A 14717-nucleotide genomic window follows, 5' to 3' on the forward strand; every position below is an offset into this window, starting at 1 on the left:
GAAACAGGAAAGATGAAGCCGAGAGGCCCACAAAGCGCGTGCGCGCGAGCGCACACACACACACACACACACACACACACACACACACACACACAAAGAGAGCTCAGGTGGGGCTTCCTGAGTAGACAAGGCAATGTCGCATATTCTTCCCAGTGTGGGCTCAGCATGTCACCACCCACAGCATACTTCAGGGCCCTGATTCACCGGAACGAAGATTAAACAAGAAAGGGAAAGAGAAGTGAGGCAGAGGGAGGGCCCGAGGCCGCTGGAGACAGAATGAAGAGGAGGGCGGGATAACGTGCAACACATCATGCAGGGACCTCAGTGAGGACAAGTGGGCCCCGGGCAGCACTCGGTGGGAACAGAGGACCAGAGAGACACACACCTCAATCACAGAAACAAACCGCTTACCCTCCGCTTTAGTGGAAGTACCGTCTTTAAGCCAATTAAAAAACAAGGGAGGGGACAACAGGGAACAGTTAGTAACACTCAGAAAATTAAAAAGCAGAATGTTATTAGCTACTCAAAAAGCAAAATGTACACTTTAAAACAAAGCCAAAAGGGAAACAGGTTTAGAGGCACAGCAAGAGTTGGAAGGCAGCTAAGGGCGCCCTCACCAGGAGTCAGGCCAGCTTGGAGGAACACGGTTTGCCTTTGGAGAGCAAAACAGAACTGTGACCCACGGCTGTGCCGCGGTGTGACAGCGTGACTCAGGGTCTCTGTTTTGTCAACTGTATCATCCTTGGAAAAGGTCCCATTCCCTGGAAGTTCTAGCAGGAGGAGGCGTGTAGAGGAGCAACTAAGAGTTCAGCTTCTAAGGAGTACCCAAGAGCAGAGCTGACAGAAGCTGACAGAAGCTGAGAGGCTGTAGCGAGGCCTATCCCAACTACACGCCCGGCAGCAGCAGCTGTTGCGCTTAGTACCTGCATCCAGGCCTATGTACTCCAAGTCTTCCCTCATGTGTCTGGACTCTAGAAGTTTGGAAAAGGGTTATAAGCTTTAATGCTATACTTTTAAAAGTCAAGTGTTACGGTCAACCTAAGTGGGACCTGGTCGCAGTCTCGGAACTATGGGCTACTTCACCGTTTGCTGACGTGGTGCGTGGGGGTGGGGCAAAACCAGGGAGCCTGGAGGGAGAATTCTTCCAGGGAAGGGAGAGAGTACTCGGTGCTGCAGTCTTGTCTGGGAGGAAGCTGAGGTAGTGTCCTCAGTGCTTCCTCAGGTTCATTCGTCACCAGGCCAAACTCCTGGGGCATAGTCAACACTGATGCGAAGGGCCCAGATGTATACAAGTAAATACTGATCCTGGATGCTCTCAAGACTGGCTTGAGAACAGTCAAGCAAATGCTAACTTTAAAAAAAGCACTAAATGTGAGCCAGGCACATCTTATGGGAGGCAGATGCAAGCCCATCTTGGTGAGTTAGAGGCCAGTCTGGTCTACATAGTGAGTTCCAGGCTATCCAGGGCTACACAATGGGACTCTGTCTCCAGAACAAACACAAAAACAAAAACAAAAACAAAAACAAAAAAACTGTAAGCAAAAGTGAAAGTGGATCAAAAGTAATGACACCCTGGTAAGTTCTTGTTCTAACTTGTTCACCACGGGAGGGAACTCTTGTGGCATCTCCCTTGACCAAAAAGTACAAAACCACACCTCAGTAACTGTACACTAACAGTGAGACAGCTACCATGGCGAAGAAGAGAGTCCACACTGGGCCTCCAAGAGAATGTCTGAGATCGGGAGATAGGATGGCCTGAACATGTGGTTCCCGGACAGACATCTCTCAGGTTAATAATGTTTTTATTTCACTTCTTTCTTTCCTTGAAGGGCAATCGTTGACAAAGGCTCTTCATGTAATTCCACTGATCCTCAATCACGTGCCTGTGCCATATGGCAACCATCCCCACGAGGTCATTGGCAGAGAAGCAGCAGACTCAGAGCTTGCACCCCCTGCTCTTGGGGACAGGGAACAAGTGGCACCTTCTTTGGGCACTGCCCTGTCCCCATGCTTCCAATCTCAAAGCATGTGAGAACAGGACCTTTCCAGTGACCTGGGACTTCCCTAGTGGGCATGTGAGTACCCTGGTTTTGGTGTTCTGATTTGGGGGTGAATGACTAACTTGGCATTTACAGAAATACAATGAGGTACACCATGAGCCAGGCACAGAGAAGTGTGTGTCACCCCCACTCTAAGAGACAATTACAGGAACCCTAGGTGCCCCCTGAGCCATCTGGCTCTGCTCCCACCAGTGGGGAGGGGGACGAGGGGGAGCAGGGAGGCCAGTGCTGGCAATACGGGCAGAGGCTTGGGTATGGGCAGGACTTGCTATAGGAAAGAGGCCATGAGGACCACACAGCCTGCAAAAACACATGTCCTTCTGAAACAGGCTGATACTCCAGAGAAAAGGGACACTGGACATAGAGTAGCTGGGACCCGTCCCTGAGGGCACCCTGCAACAGTGAGGCTTCGTCAGCCACAGAGGCAGCAGGGCAGGAGGGAGCCTGGTTACCTAAGGATGCATAGGACCCTGGAGGCAATGCTGCTGCAGAGCTGAAGGCAGTGGATCCTGAGGACGAGGAGACTTTGGATTTGGCACTGGCTGCGGCGTTCACGTCAATATCGCTCCGAGACCGCTGGAGGGATCCTGTCGTTGACACAGATTTGGTACTAACTGTAGAGCCTTTAGTGGAGAAGGAAGAAAAGTCAGGAGGGACTGAGCACGTGGGATTTCAAATCCATCCTGTTACGTGCGGCTGCTCCGCTTTCCTTAGAAACAAACACTAAGTTGTAACCCATGTTGGTGCCCAAGGGAGGGAGGACACCGCAGCTCACTGGCCAGAGATGGGCTCATGCAAGGCACAGAGACCCACAAGTAACCTTGCCTGTGGGCTCTCTATTGCTCCACTGTAAGTAATGGGAAACTATAGGTCTAAGATTACAGCCAATATATATAATAAGGTAAGTGTTCCCATCTGGCTATGTCCTCTGGAAACACCTTTTCCAGCTTCTAGAGCTAACAAACTGCCGCCCAACTCTCTGCTATGTGAGGCAAGGAGCAAAAGGACTCATGGCTGTAGAGAGGTAGGGAGAGAGGAGAAGCCAGAGAACCAGGTTTCTGCCTGCCTAGCCATCCTGACAGTGTAAACAGGTGGCGCTGCCGAGGAGTCAGAGCAGACGGCAAGGTGGCACCCGGCTCCCAACTGAGTGGCCTGGAGCAGGAAAGGCCGCAGGAGATGAGCAGCACAGCCAGGGCAGGAGCGGGCCTCCCGCCAACGGGCCACGGCGGCAAGGTCTCACCTCTGGACGTGGTGCTGCCAGTGGGACTTCTTTTGGCAGAAAGCGGCCGGCTGCAAAATGCATACACACGCATGTTACCCAAAGTGCACTTTATCTGTAGTGACTACAACAGCAAAGCGTGCCCGAGAACAATGAATTCAGAACGTTTCAGTCAACTCACTACTTTACCAAGCCCACATCTGACAGAATGTCAACATCATGTTGGGGATGAATGACCTTTCAAACAGAACACAACGGGAATAGGGACAAAGGTCAGAACTGAAGGGCGGCCATGCTCCGAGGTCAAGTCCCATGTCTTAGATGTCTTCCCTTTCCAAACCTGTCTCTGGCAGCGCTCAGATCCTCTTGGGGACTCCCTGACGCATTAATGTATGCAGTCCACAGTACTCTATAACTCACTCACGCTACTCAAAACTTTGGCGGACAAGAGTCTGTGGCAGAGTCCGGGGCCAAGTTTCTCACCACCCCCACAGTCCCTTAACTGGAGCCAGGTCTACCTTGACATCTGGCAGGTACTCGGGGGAGAGCTGCAGTATGCGTGGTCCTGCACAGCCCACCTTTTCCCTACACCACACTGCACTGTGGTCAGCGGAAGCAAGACCCTTACTTGAGGCTCTCTTGAGAGCTGGACGAGGATCGGTCCGACTGGGGCAGAGATACGATGCTGTCCGAGTTCTTCAAGTGGGACTGCAAGGCTTTCTGGTAGGAGGACTCCAAAGTGTGGTACAAGTGCTCTGCTTCTCGGCTGAAATGACTGTGGAAACCCCAGTAGCATCTAGGGAGACGACAAACCCCAGGTCTAGTCAGGGGACCCTGCTGAACCCGAGTACACCATGCAGCGTCTTCAAGGATTTGAGGCCCCCACTTACCTTCTAAGAGGAGCGATGCCACAAGGCCAGAGAACTAGCAAAGGAGGCATCAGACAAATCCTGGCTTATGGCTTATTGCTTAATTAAAAATACCCTTTTATTTATTTGTTGATGTGCGGGTGGGGCAGAGGTGCCAAGGCACCCGTGTGGAGAGGGGAGGACAATTTGTGGGGTCAGTTCTCGCCTTCCACTATGGAGGTCCCAGAGATTGAACTCAGGTCAGCAGGGTTGGTGGAACTTGCCTTAACTTCTCAGAACCTTGGTCTCATTTATAAAACAGGAATTTAAAGGCTCTAATTTGCAAGGCCAGGGAACGTGGGTAAGAGAGCACCCAAGCTTGTACAGCCATACCTAGAACACAGAACGGGCTCACCAGTGGCAACTTGGTTCTTTTGTTTGTTTGGTTTGGTTTCTCGAGACAGCGTTTCTCTGTGTAACCTTAGTTATCCTGGACTCACTTTGCAGACGGGGCTGGCCTTCAGCTCACAAAGATCTGCCTCCCTGAGCTGGGATTAAAATGCTCAGCTACCAGTGGCAACTTTTATCAATGCAGTTTGACATTCCTCAATTTGAGGGATCTAAAATTGACTTAAGAGTACAAACAAACAAAAAACATAAGATTCTCAGAACTACTTGGGATCTGTATTGCATCATGATTCGAGGATGAGGGAAAAACTGAGGGTGGGGAAGGATTTGAACACAAGGCAAGAGCAGCAGGAGTGGACCTTTATCCAACTGACCCTGCGTAGCCTGCAGGAACTAGAGATTATGTCACTTGCACTGATAAGAACCACCCAAGATGAGACCAGAGTTACAATGAGCTCAGAAATAAGGAGAATAAGACCAGAAGATGGCTCAGTGGGTAAAGGTACTTGCTGCCAAGCCGGAAGATCTGAGTTCGATCCCTAGGATCCACATGGTGGAAGGAGCTGTCCTCTGACTTCCCCACACATGCTCTGCCACACCCAGTGTCCCGACATGAGAACATGTGGGCACACATGCAGAAACACAAAATAAACAAATGCAAGAAATCAATTTCTAGCTAAGTAAGCTAGATTGCTAAGTAAGAAAAGCAGTTTGTAACCTGTGGCAACTTGAGGAGCTGCTCAGCTGTGACAGCACAGGAGAGACCACGTGAGCAAAAGCCAGAGTCATTGTCTTTTCCACCTGTGCAGCAGCTGGTATGCAGGGGATGGACCCAGGGTCTCAAACATGTGAGACAAGTAGCTTAGCACCGGGCTGCGCCATCAGCATCATGCTTTGTTTTTATTTTTATTTTTATTTATTTATTTATTTTTATGTTTTATTTATTTTTATCTTTTATGGTTCAGGGACCAAACTGAGGGGCTCACCTGCGCTAGACAAGGTCTCTGCTACTAAGCTGCATCCCTAGCCCCAAGTCAGTGGTTTTGACATCAAACTCCGATAGCTCACTGGGTACTGGAATTCAGGGCAGTTCCATTAGGAGCCTAGAACTAGATGTCATCACCATGATGACCTCGGCATCGGTCGATCCAACTCTCCCTCCCAAGATTCATGCCTGCTGAGTGATCATTTCATGTTTTCAAATACGATGCCAAGAAGAGAATGCCCCGTGCCTGGCGTCTCCCACGGTAAAGTGGTAAAGACCACTGGCTGCCAGGCTTTGGATGGTTTGGTGAATGAATAAACAAGAGTAGGAGCCGGCACTGCTGACTCATGGGATACTTTCTCTTAAGCTTGAAAACAAGCATCCTAATGTCCACCTCAGTCCTGTTGATAATCAGTTGCACATAGGCAGCTTCCTAAACAGCAAAGCATCAACAAAATGCTTAGAGAAACCCTCTGAAGTCACACCTAACAGTTATCATTAACAAAATATGTTTCAGTAACCAACAGGGTTGTAGTGAGGCAATCCATGCAGTGGGTCTGAGACAAAAAAAACAAAACAAAACAAAACAAGCTGGTTTAATAGACACTTACTTCCTGGCTTCTATTCTTGCTTCAGAATCGGCATCATGAATTCCTTTTTTTATTGTTTCAGCTAATACTGATATGTGTCTAGGCATTTAGGGAAGAAAACAAAAACAGTCATTAAGGATACAAGTTTATGTGGGGGAAACAGGCTTGTGAACCAAGTTCTAAACAGCTTTGTGCCAGTTAGCGAGGTGACACACAGCGTGGAGGCTGAGTGCCCCCACGCCACACCAAGCCCCCTTTCCCATCTGCACCCTACTTTTCAAGAAAAATGTGGACAGCACTACTTTTAAATCACAGGTAACTTCTTTTTGAACCATACTTATTTAGCGTTTGAGGTCCAAAGAAGTTCTATACCGTTCATGCATAGCCTGTGCGTCCATTAATGCAGTGTGCCTATCTCTTATCCTTTGTATTAGTAAGAAGGAAAAAAAAAATCTATCATGGGCAGGATGACTCAAAGATGTCCAGGGAACAAGCAGCCACATTATAATAGGAAATCCCCTTAAACAATAAAGTCAAACTTTCCAAAAACTACGGTCTACATGAGTAACAACCACCAGACCACTGCAAGGGCCTTGCAAACTCCTGCTCTCTCCAGGAGAGTGGGCAGCTCCGCTCTCAAAACCAGTGATCCGATTACACGTCGTCTTAGTTTTAGTTTCTACAACCACTCAGATAACTTCTCTACCGGCCATTATGACCATGATGAAAAAGGGTTGACGAATGATGATGCCCACTCAAAACTGTAGTACAACACTGCTTCCTGCTGCCGCCAAACACACAGGAACAAGTACCTAAAAGCCAACAGGTAGCTAAAAACTGTCACAGAAAATGAACAGAGGTGATTCTTTAGAAATTCTGACACAATGCTACTTTTAAACTCTGATATGTAAAAGTAGTCAGCTACAAACCTCAATGAAGACAACTGCTGACCAACAACAAAGGGAGAAAAAAGAAAACCTCAAGAGAGTGAGACTCCCAGAAAGTATAAAGATGTGGGCAGCTCTAGGCCCTCATTAAGCTGCAGAACAGAACCTGGACCAATACTGCCCCCTACTGGCACAATCAAGATAATGCATACTGCCAGCTTGGGTTGGGGTGCACATATTTTGTTTTGTTTTTTCCTAAGACTTGGTCACCTGCCCAAGCTAAACTCCCAATGTAGCTGAGAATGACTCTGAATTTTTTATCTCTCTCTCTCTCTTTCCTCCCCATTCTTCCTCTCCCTCTCTTATTAAGACTGGGGATGGAATCTGGGCTTCTTCCAGACTAGGCAAGCACCTATTAACTGCGCTGCATAGCTACACTATACTAGTATCTGGAAGGATGATACTCCCTGAAGCTTCTCCAGTGTGAAGCAGCTCACCTCAGTAGGAACTAGACACTTAGCAAATGCTTAGATTCCTTCCTTCCTTATACAAGAGAGTGTGGACCGATTGCCGAGGCGCTCACCCCAAGCCTCAGTCCAGAGAACATCTCTGAGTCACAGATGCTCACCTTTCTAGTGAATGTGTCTGCCATTCTTGTAAAAGTAAATCTAAAAATTCAAAACAGCGCCTGTAAGGAAGAAACACAGAACTTAGTAACGTGCCTGCTGCTGAAAATAAAATGGATTTTTGCTTAAATCAACCAGTTTGGTTTTTGAATAGGTAAGTTTCATTTAACAGGGAAAAATAGAAAAAAGGAGGTAAGGAAGAATTGGAAATAACCAAAGACTAGGCCAGCAAGGTGGTTCTGCGGGTAACAGGCACACGTGCACACACATACATACACTCACAGGCACACGCGTACACATATACACTCCATGCATGCACAAATTATTAAGCTCTTTAAAAAAATTTAAGGTTCTTAATATTTTGGAAGGTTGAGTAGATAACTTGTATTATGTATGTATGTACGCATGTATGTGTGGGTGGATGTGTGTCCATGTACATGTGCATATGTGTGTGAGTGCACTCACACATGCCAGAAGACATACCTGGGAGTCCCAGGGACCAAACTCAGGTCATAAAGCTTGGGAGTACCCACCGAGCCACCTTGCTGGCCACAAAATATCACAGTGTTCTTGGACCAGGAAGCAGTTACTAGTGATCTTAAATAATAACAGCTGCAACTGTGACATTCTATCCACGGAAGGAGGTTTGGTGTCCACCCTGCCTTGAGACACCTGCAGGGTGAGGAGGAGGCTCTTCCAGTACTTACCTTCTAACTGCCACAGACTTAGAGGTACAGTTGCTTGTTATGACAGGGATCAGCCGAGGGATGTGAGTGTGCTGCGGAGAGACACAGAAAACGGGTGAGCACTTCTAACACCCACACAGAGCCGGATGCAGAGGGAGCCTCTTCTTCACAAACTGACCTCACTACATGTGTACGTTCAACCTAAAGTGCCAGTGGTGAAGAAGGGAACAGCATTCCCTGAGATGCCACACACAGGCCACTACACAACTGGCAGAGCCAGGAGAGATGACAGGATGCAACATGAATCAGCCTAGAGTCCCAGCAGTCTGAGGGAGGCTGACTTTATGATGTATGCACTCAGAGGGCCTCATCCGCTGAGCCATCCTCATACTGTTTCACTGGAAATATACAACGGCTTTGGGTTTAATATTACAAATAAGGGAAAGCAAAAACAGTAAGGATGGAAAATAATCCTAACTAAGCTGTGGAGATTGAGCGCATTATGCAGACTTTCAAGATTCTTTTAAAATTACATTTATTTTTTTGTCTGCTGTGGGTGCGTATGTTTGTGTGTGTGCACGTGTACGAATGCATGCGCGAACACGCAGAAGTCAGAAGGTAACTTGTAGGAGTTGGTTCTCCCTCCACCATGTGGGTCCTGAGACTTGAACTCAGGTCCTCAGGCTTGGTGCTAAGTAGCTGGTCAGTTTTAGTCCATATCAGTTTCAAGATTTGCCTCAGGGGAAAAACTAGACCTTGAGGGCAGTAGAGAGGAGAAAGTAGAGGGAAAGTCTTTTCTGGTTTTGTTTTTGTTTTTCAAGAAAGGGTTTCTCTGTGTAGCCTTGGCTGTCCTGGACTTGCTTTGTAGATCAGGCTGGCCTCAAACTCAGAGATTTGCCTGCCTTTTGCCTCCCGAGTGCTGGGATTAAAGGCGTGCAGCACCACGCCCAGCTTGGAAAGGTCTTTTGAAGCCTTCATGAACTATTCTTTCTGAAACCGTGCGTGAGGACTATTCACACTGGGCTGCTGCTTACATTAGAGTAAGTGCTAGAAAACTCAGGTGAGGAGGATGGCTCCAGCTCCACGTTCGCGGCAACTAGCGAAGCGAGTTTCAGGTAAACAGCAACAGAAGCACCGATAGCTACACTGGAGGACAGAGATGAGGGAAGAGGGAACTGAAGGGGATGGAGGGGCAACAAAATCCCGGATGCTCTGGGCAGCCATGTACTTAGAACCAACAGCGGCAGGTGAGTAGAGATGTGCCTCTCAGCGACAGTGTGCCAGCCCACAAGACAACACCGAGCTGGCAGTGCCGGGAAAAAGACACTGCTGTATGCACAGACAGACTACAGTGGCAGAGACCCACCCTCAGCAGGAGTGCCTGTTATGTCCCGTCAGCCACCAGGCTTCTATGGGTGTCCCCATGACGTACTTACCCGGATGATTAGCCTCACGGCTACGACACCAGAAGTAGCCATAATTTTGGCACTGTTTGGGATTAAATTAAAGATAGTTGGCATGATGGCTTCAGCTCCATGATCGAACTTATTTCCCAGAACTGAGGACAGATGCCTGCAACAAGAAAGGACCAGCTGTAGCCACATTCTCACCCAGGGGCGGGCAGAGCCCTGGGCATTTCACAGCTCTCCTTCACAGTCCTCTAGGGATCAAAGACAAGGTTCAAAGACACCTTAAAAATAAACTTAACATGTACAAGGAGGAGACTTGGCAAAGCCATCAGCTAACACACTTTTCTTAATCATTTCCAAATAAGTGTAAAAAAGCAGAAGACAACCTGCCAAGACCAACAGCATACTGATAAACACTAAGCATGAACACACTGCATGCACCTTTTTATCTTATTTTGTTTTACATATAAAACATGATGCGTGAGTATCTGCCTACCTAAAACTCTATGCAGATACAATGCTTTATACAGCCTGCTGCTCTGGTTAGTTTAATATCCCGGCTCAAGTAAGCTCAACACTTCAGTTTAGCTACAGATAAAACAGCATGGTAGTACTTTTGTGCGCCCTCCCTCCCTCCCTCCCTCCCTCTCTCTCTCTCTCTCCAGTCAGTATTGAACTGGGGGTTTTGCAAGCTACAAAGGGCTCCATCACTAACTACCCACAGCCCTGCATGGATGCTACTGCTACAGCGCTCTTCTAGAAACAAGCAAGCATCCTATTGCACATGCTGTATCCTGTAGGCAAAACCATGAAAAAAAATTCCCATGAATTCCATAAATTTCATTTTTTTATTAATAGTACAAAAAAGGCCTCAGAGATTTTTCAGTGAGTCAAATGTAAAGTCCAACACAGTCTATATAAGTGGCAGTGGCTACTCTAACAGTATAGGCAGCCATATTAACAGGCTAGGGGGTCGGAGAGCAGCTAGAGGTGAGCGCACAGGCACAGCTAGGCAGTTATTGCTAAAGCTCTGAAAGGCTGTCTTACAGTGTGGGTGGATGTAGCGCATCGCAGTCCTTACCCCAAGGTGATACAAGCTTCCCGCACTACCTGAGACCGCAGGTCCTTAGCCGAGAGTTTAAAGGCTCCGTCCAGAAGACGCAAGTGTTGAAAGAAGTTATCGTACTCAGCAGCCCCAGCCAAGAGTAATGATCTAATCTTTTTTAGCTAATGGGACAGAGAAAAGCCAGAGGTATATAAAACAGTCTTAGTGCTGAAAATACATGACAAAAAAGGAGATAAACATAAAAGTTAACTGATAATAGGAACCATTTAAAAAAAGTATTTGTGTGTGTGTGTGTGTGTGTGTGTGTGTGTGTGTGTGTGTGTGTGTAGGTGCCAGCTGAGGCCATCAGCAGAGTGTCAGATCCCCTGGAGCTGGAGTTACAGGTTGTTGTGTGTCACCTGACATGGGTGCTGGGAATCAAGGTAGCACCCTCTGCAAGAACAGCAAGTGCTCTTAACTGCTGAAGTTTTATCTCCAGGAGCTAGAAACCATTTTGCAAAGACAATCTGGACAGCTAATTATTACCTAATACACATGAACAAACTAGATCACAACTAAGACCCCATTTTAAAATGTAGCACTCATGATAAATATGATTTCCTCACAAACAATTTTAGGTATATGTGAGTGCCTGCATGACTCTATGTGCTCTACAGGGCACGTGTGTGTGTCTGCATGACTCTATGTGCTCTACAGGACATGTGTGTGAGCTTACATGAGTCTATGTGCACCAAAGGACATGTGTGTGCCTGCATGAGTCTATGTGCACTAAAGCACATGTGCACATGAGCCCATGGAGGCCAGAAGAGGGCACTGGCTCCCAGACCTGGAGTCTAAGCAATTGTGCTCTTAACTGCTGAGCCATCTCTCCAGCCGGTAAGTTGCTGGAGTTTTTTGGGTTTGTCTGTTTGTTTACTTTTTGAGACAGGGTCTGTCTACGTAGCCCTGGGTGTCCTGGAACTCTCTATGTAGACCAGGCTGGCTTCAGAGCTCTGCCGGCCTGCCTCTGCTTCTCAAGTGCAAAGATGAAAGGCATGTGCCACAATGCCCAGCAAGCTGCTGTGCTTTACAAATACAAGTAGAGCTATGTGTGGTGTCACAGGACGAGTGGGTCCCACATTCCACAAGCTGAAGCAGGAGACCCCAAGTCAAAGGCAGCATGGGTTACAGAGTATTGTGCTGTTTAATTTTTGTCAACTTGACATAAACTTGAGTTATCCAAGAAAGGGAACCTCAATTGAATTGCTTTTACAAAATTGGCCTGTGGGCTACTTTGAAGCATTTTTGTTTGATTTGGTTTTTCAAGACACAGTTTCTCTGTGTAACCTTGACTGCCCTGGAACTCATTCTGTAGAACCAGGCCGGCCTCAAACTCACAGATCCACCTGCCTCTAACTCCCTGAATGCTGGGATTAAAGAGGTTTGTCAGCCGGGCGTGGTAGCGCACGCCTTTAATCCCAGTACTCAGGAGGCAGAGGCAGGTGGATCGCTGTGAGTTCGAGGCCAGCCTGGTCTACAAAGTGAGTCCAGGACAGCCAAGGCTACACAGAGAAACCCTGTCTCGAAAAACCAAAAAAAAAAAAGGTTTGTCATCGCTGGCTGCATTGGCACACACCTGTAATCCCAGCACTCAGGGAGGAAGAGGCAGGTGGATCTCTGTGAGTTTGAGGCCAGCCTGGTCTTCAGAGCGAGCTCAGGACAGCCAAGAGTATGCACAGAAACCCTGTCTTGAACAAAACAAACAAACAAAAAACAAACAAACAAACAAAAAAAGTGTTCATCATCACTGTCCAACTTGGAGCATTTTCTCTTTCTTTCTTTCTTTCTTTTTTTTTTTTTTGGTTTGGTTTTTCAAGACAGAGGTTCTTTCTTTTAGACCCAGCTGTCCTGAAACTCACTCTGTAGACCAGGCTGGCCTTGAACTCACAGATCCACCCGCTTCCACCTCCCAAGTGCTGGGACTGAAAGGGTGCACCACCATCACATCTGGCTTCGAGCATTTTCTTAATTGATGATTGATGTGGGAGGGCCCGGCCCAGGCTACTTTGGGTGGTGCCAACCCTGGGCAGGAGTCCTGGGTTGTATAGAAAACAGGTTTGTTTTTTTTTTTAAAGGTGGGGGGAGGTCTGGGGGGGGGGGAGCAAGCCAGTAAGCAGCATTCCTCAGTCTGTGGCTCAGGTCATACCTCCAGGCCCTGCCCTAGCTTCCGTCAGTGATGGACTACATATAACCCGTAGGTTACTTTTGCTCATGATGCTGATCACAGCAACAGAAAACAAACACTAAAGCTCACTGCAAACAATAAAAGAAAGTGCGGGAATTTACTCAGAAGGTAACATGTGCACGTGGTAAGTTATGTGTAAGCAGCAGTGTGTATGTAAATGTGTAAATGTGTAAGTGTGTAAATGAGTGCAATGGAGCCACAGGGAAGCAGCACTCACAGCATTTACTCTCTGCTCCCAGTCATGCTTGTCGTCTGACAGGATTTCTCTAATTTTGTTTATGGATTCCTCGAGGTCCCGGCTGGAATAAATCTGGAAGCAAAAATATTTTATATTCAACAGAAGACAGTGTACAGAATTAAGATTTAAAAAACAAAACAAAACTTGAAGTCAAGTCAGTGTAGTAACAGAAACTTTCACTTCACGTGAGGAATTCTCGGGGCATGCTCATCTTAGTGCGCCCGATACCCACGATTAACAGGAACTCCCACGCTTGCTGCCATTTGTCCTGGGCACATCTTTACTCTGAATGCAACAGGGGAGTTTGTGTACGAGAGAAAGCAAACAGCGGCCAGTGATGCACCAGTCATTTTAAAACCCTTAGGGTTACTGAATGCCTACGGTGGGACAAGAGGCGGGGCGCGTGCGCCATGCTGCAGGGCACCTTCTGGCAATCACTCCGCAACCTCCACCATGAGACAGAGTCGCGTGCAGGTCAGCAGGTGCCCTCGCTGGCTCTACTATGTTGAGCAGCCTGGAATCATCTGAGAGGGAAGCCTCAACAGAGGGGTTGCCCGGGTCAGACGGGCCCATGGGAATGTGGGTGTGGGATCGTCTTGATCCTGGTAGAAGGCTCCTGGACTGTACTGAGCAAAGCAGCTAAGCACGGATCCAACAGTGAGCCAGCACACGGCACACTCCACCTTTTCTGCTCTACTTCATTAGCTGTGAGTTTCTAGGAACAAATTGTTAAATACGCGTCTTTCTCTTCTGCTCTAGGCAACCACCACTGTCTCTTTTCTGTGACCCAGCAGGTTTACTCGAGGACCACATCTTTCCTGCTCTTCCAGAGACATCAAATGGGGCTGGGGCTTCTGCTCGTGTTGGAGTTTACAGGGCTCTCACATTTTCTAGTCTGCACCTTACATCTCCTACAGTCTTAACAGTTTCAATTTCCACATCGAAAGCTAAAGGATTCTGCATGCAGCGGTGTTGTAGTTTGGACAGGAGTCCCCAAAAGTTCACTGTGGGAAAAGGCTGGGAGCCTGGGTGGTGTGACTAACAGGCCGTGGGCTCTTTAAGGCCTTGAGCCACTGGGGAGCCAATTCTAGGAGGGTTGTCATGAAACCCTGACCTGACTCCACCCTGTCTGTCCTCTCGTTGCTGGTCTGACAGGAGCTGCCTGCTGTCCTAGGGCCACTGACGCTGCACCATGAGGTAATATGGGCAAGGCGTGGTTCCCCAGCCTGCTCCGCACACCCTGTGCTTTGGTCCTCCATATTGTAAGCTAAATGAATCATTTCATTTTATAGACTTAGTTGCCACAGGCATTTCACTGCTGTAACATAAAGCTGACGGATGCAGGTATATTTGAAAAGTGGAATCTGAAGACTCTTTCTACCTTGATATTTTAAAAAGAAAAACTTTAAAATGTATCTTTACTCCCATGTGCCTATGTATGTGCTGTGTTTGTCCCATCTGTAGGCCTTCG

General features: G+C 47.7%; 1 protein-coding gene across 6 annotated transcripts in view; it reads right to left on the minus strand.

Moving 5' to 3' along the window:
• Window positions 1-14717, minus strand: part of CLASP1 (cytoplasmic linker associated protein 1) — a 220730-nt gene that overhangs the window by 87829 nt on the left and 118184 nt on the right. For 3 of the 6 annotated variants that reach the window (XM_084774619.1, XM_084774618.1, XM_084774616.1), the window contains exons 11-19: window positions 13226-13318; window positions 10800-10945; window positions 9746-9881; window positions 8331-8401; window positions 7626-7685; window positions 6132-6209; window positions 3908-4075; window positions 3301-3350; window positions 2513-2683 (exon numbers count right to left, since the gene is read on the minus strand). In XM_084774619.1, coding sequence (XP_084630745.1) covers window positions 2513-2683; window positions 3301-3350; window positions 3908-4075; window positions 6132-6209; window positions 7626-7685; window positions 8331-8401; window positions 9746-9881; window positions 10800-10945; window positions 13226-13318 — 973 coding nt within the window. Of the gene's footprint in view, window positions 1-411; window positions 436-923; window positions 972-2512; window positions 2684-3300; window positions 3351-3907; window positions 4076-6131; window positions 6210-7625; window positions 7686-8330; window positions 8402-9745; window positions 9882-10799; window positions 10946-13225; window positions 13319-14717 lie in introns of all 6 variants that reach the window. The other 3 variants (XM_084774614.1, XM_084774617.1, XM_084774615.1) reach the window with 2 other exon arrangements.

The sequence above is a fragment of the Acomys minous genome, assembly GCF_964271855.1.
Source record: "Acomys minous genome assembly, chromosome: 1".
Classification (NCBI taxonomy): Eukaryota; Metazoa; Chordata; class Mammalia; order Rodentia; family Muridae; genus Acomys; species Acomys minous.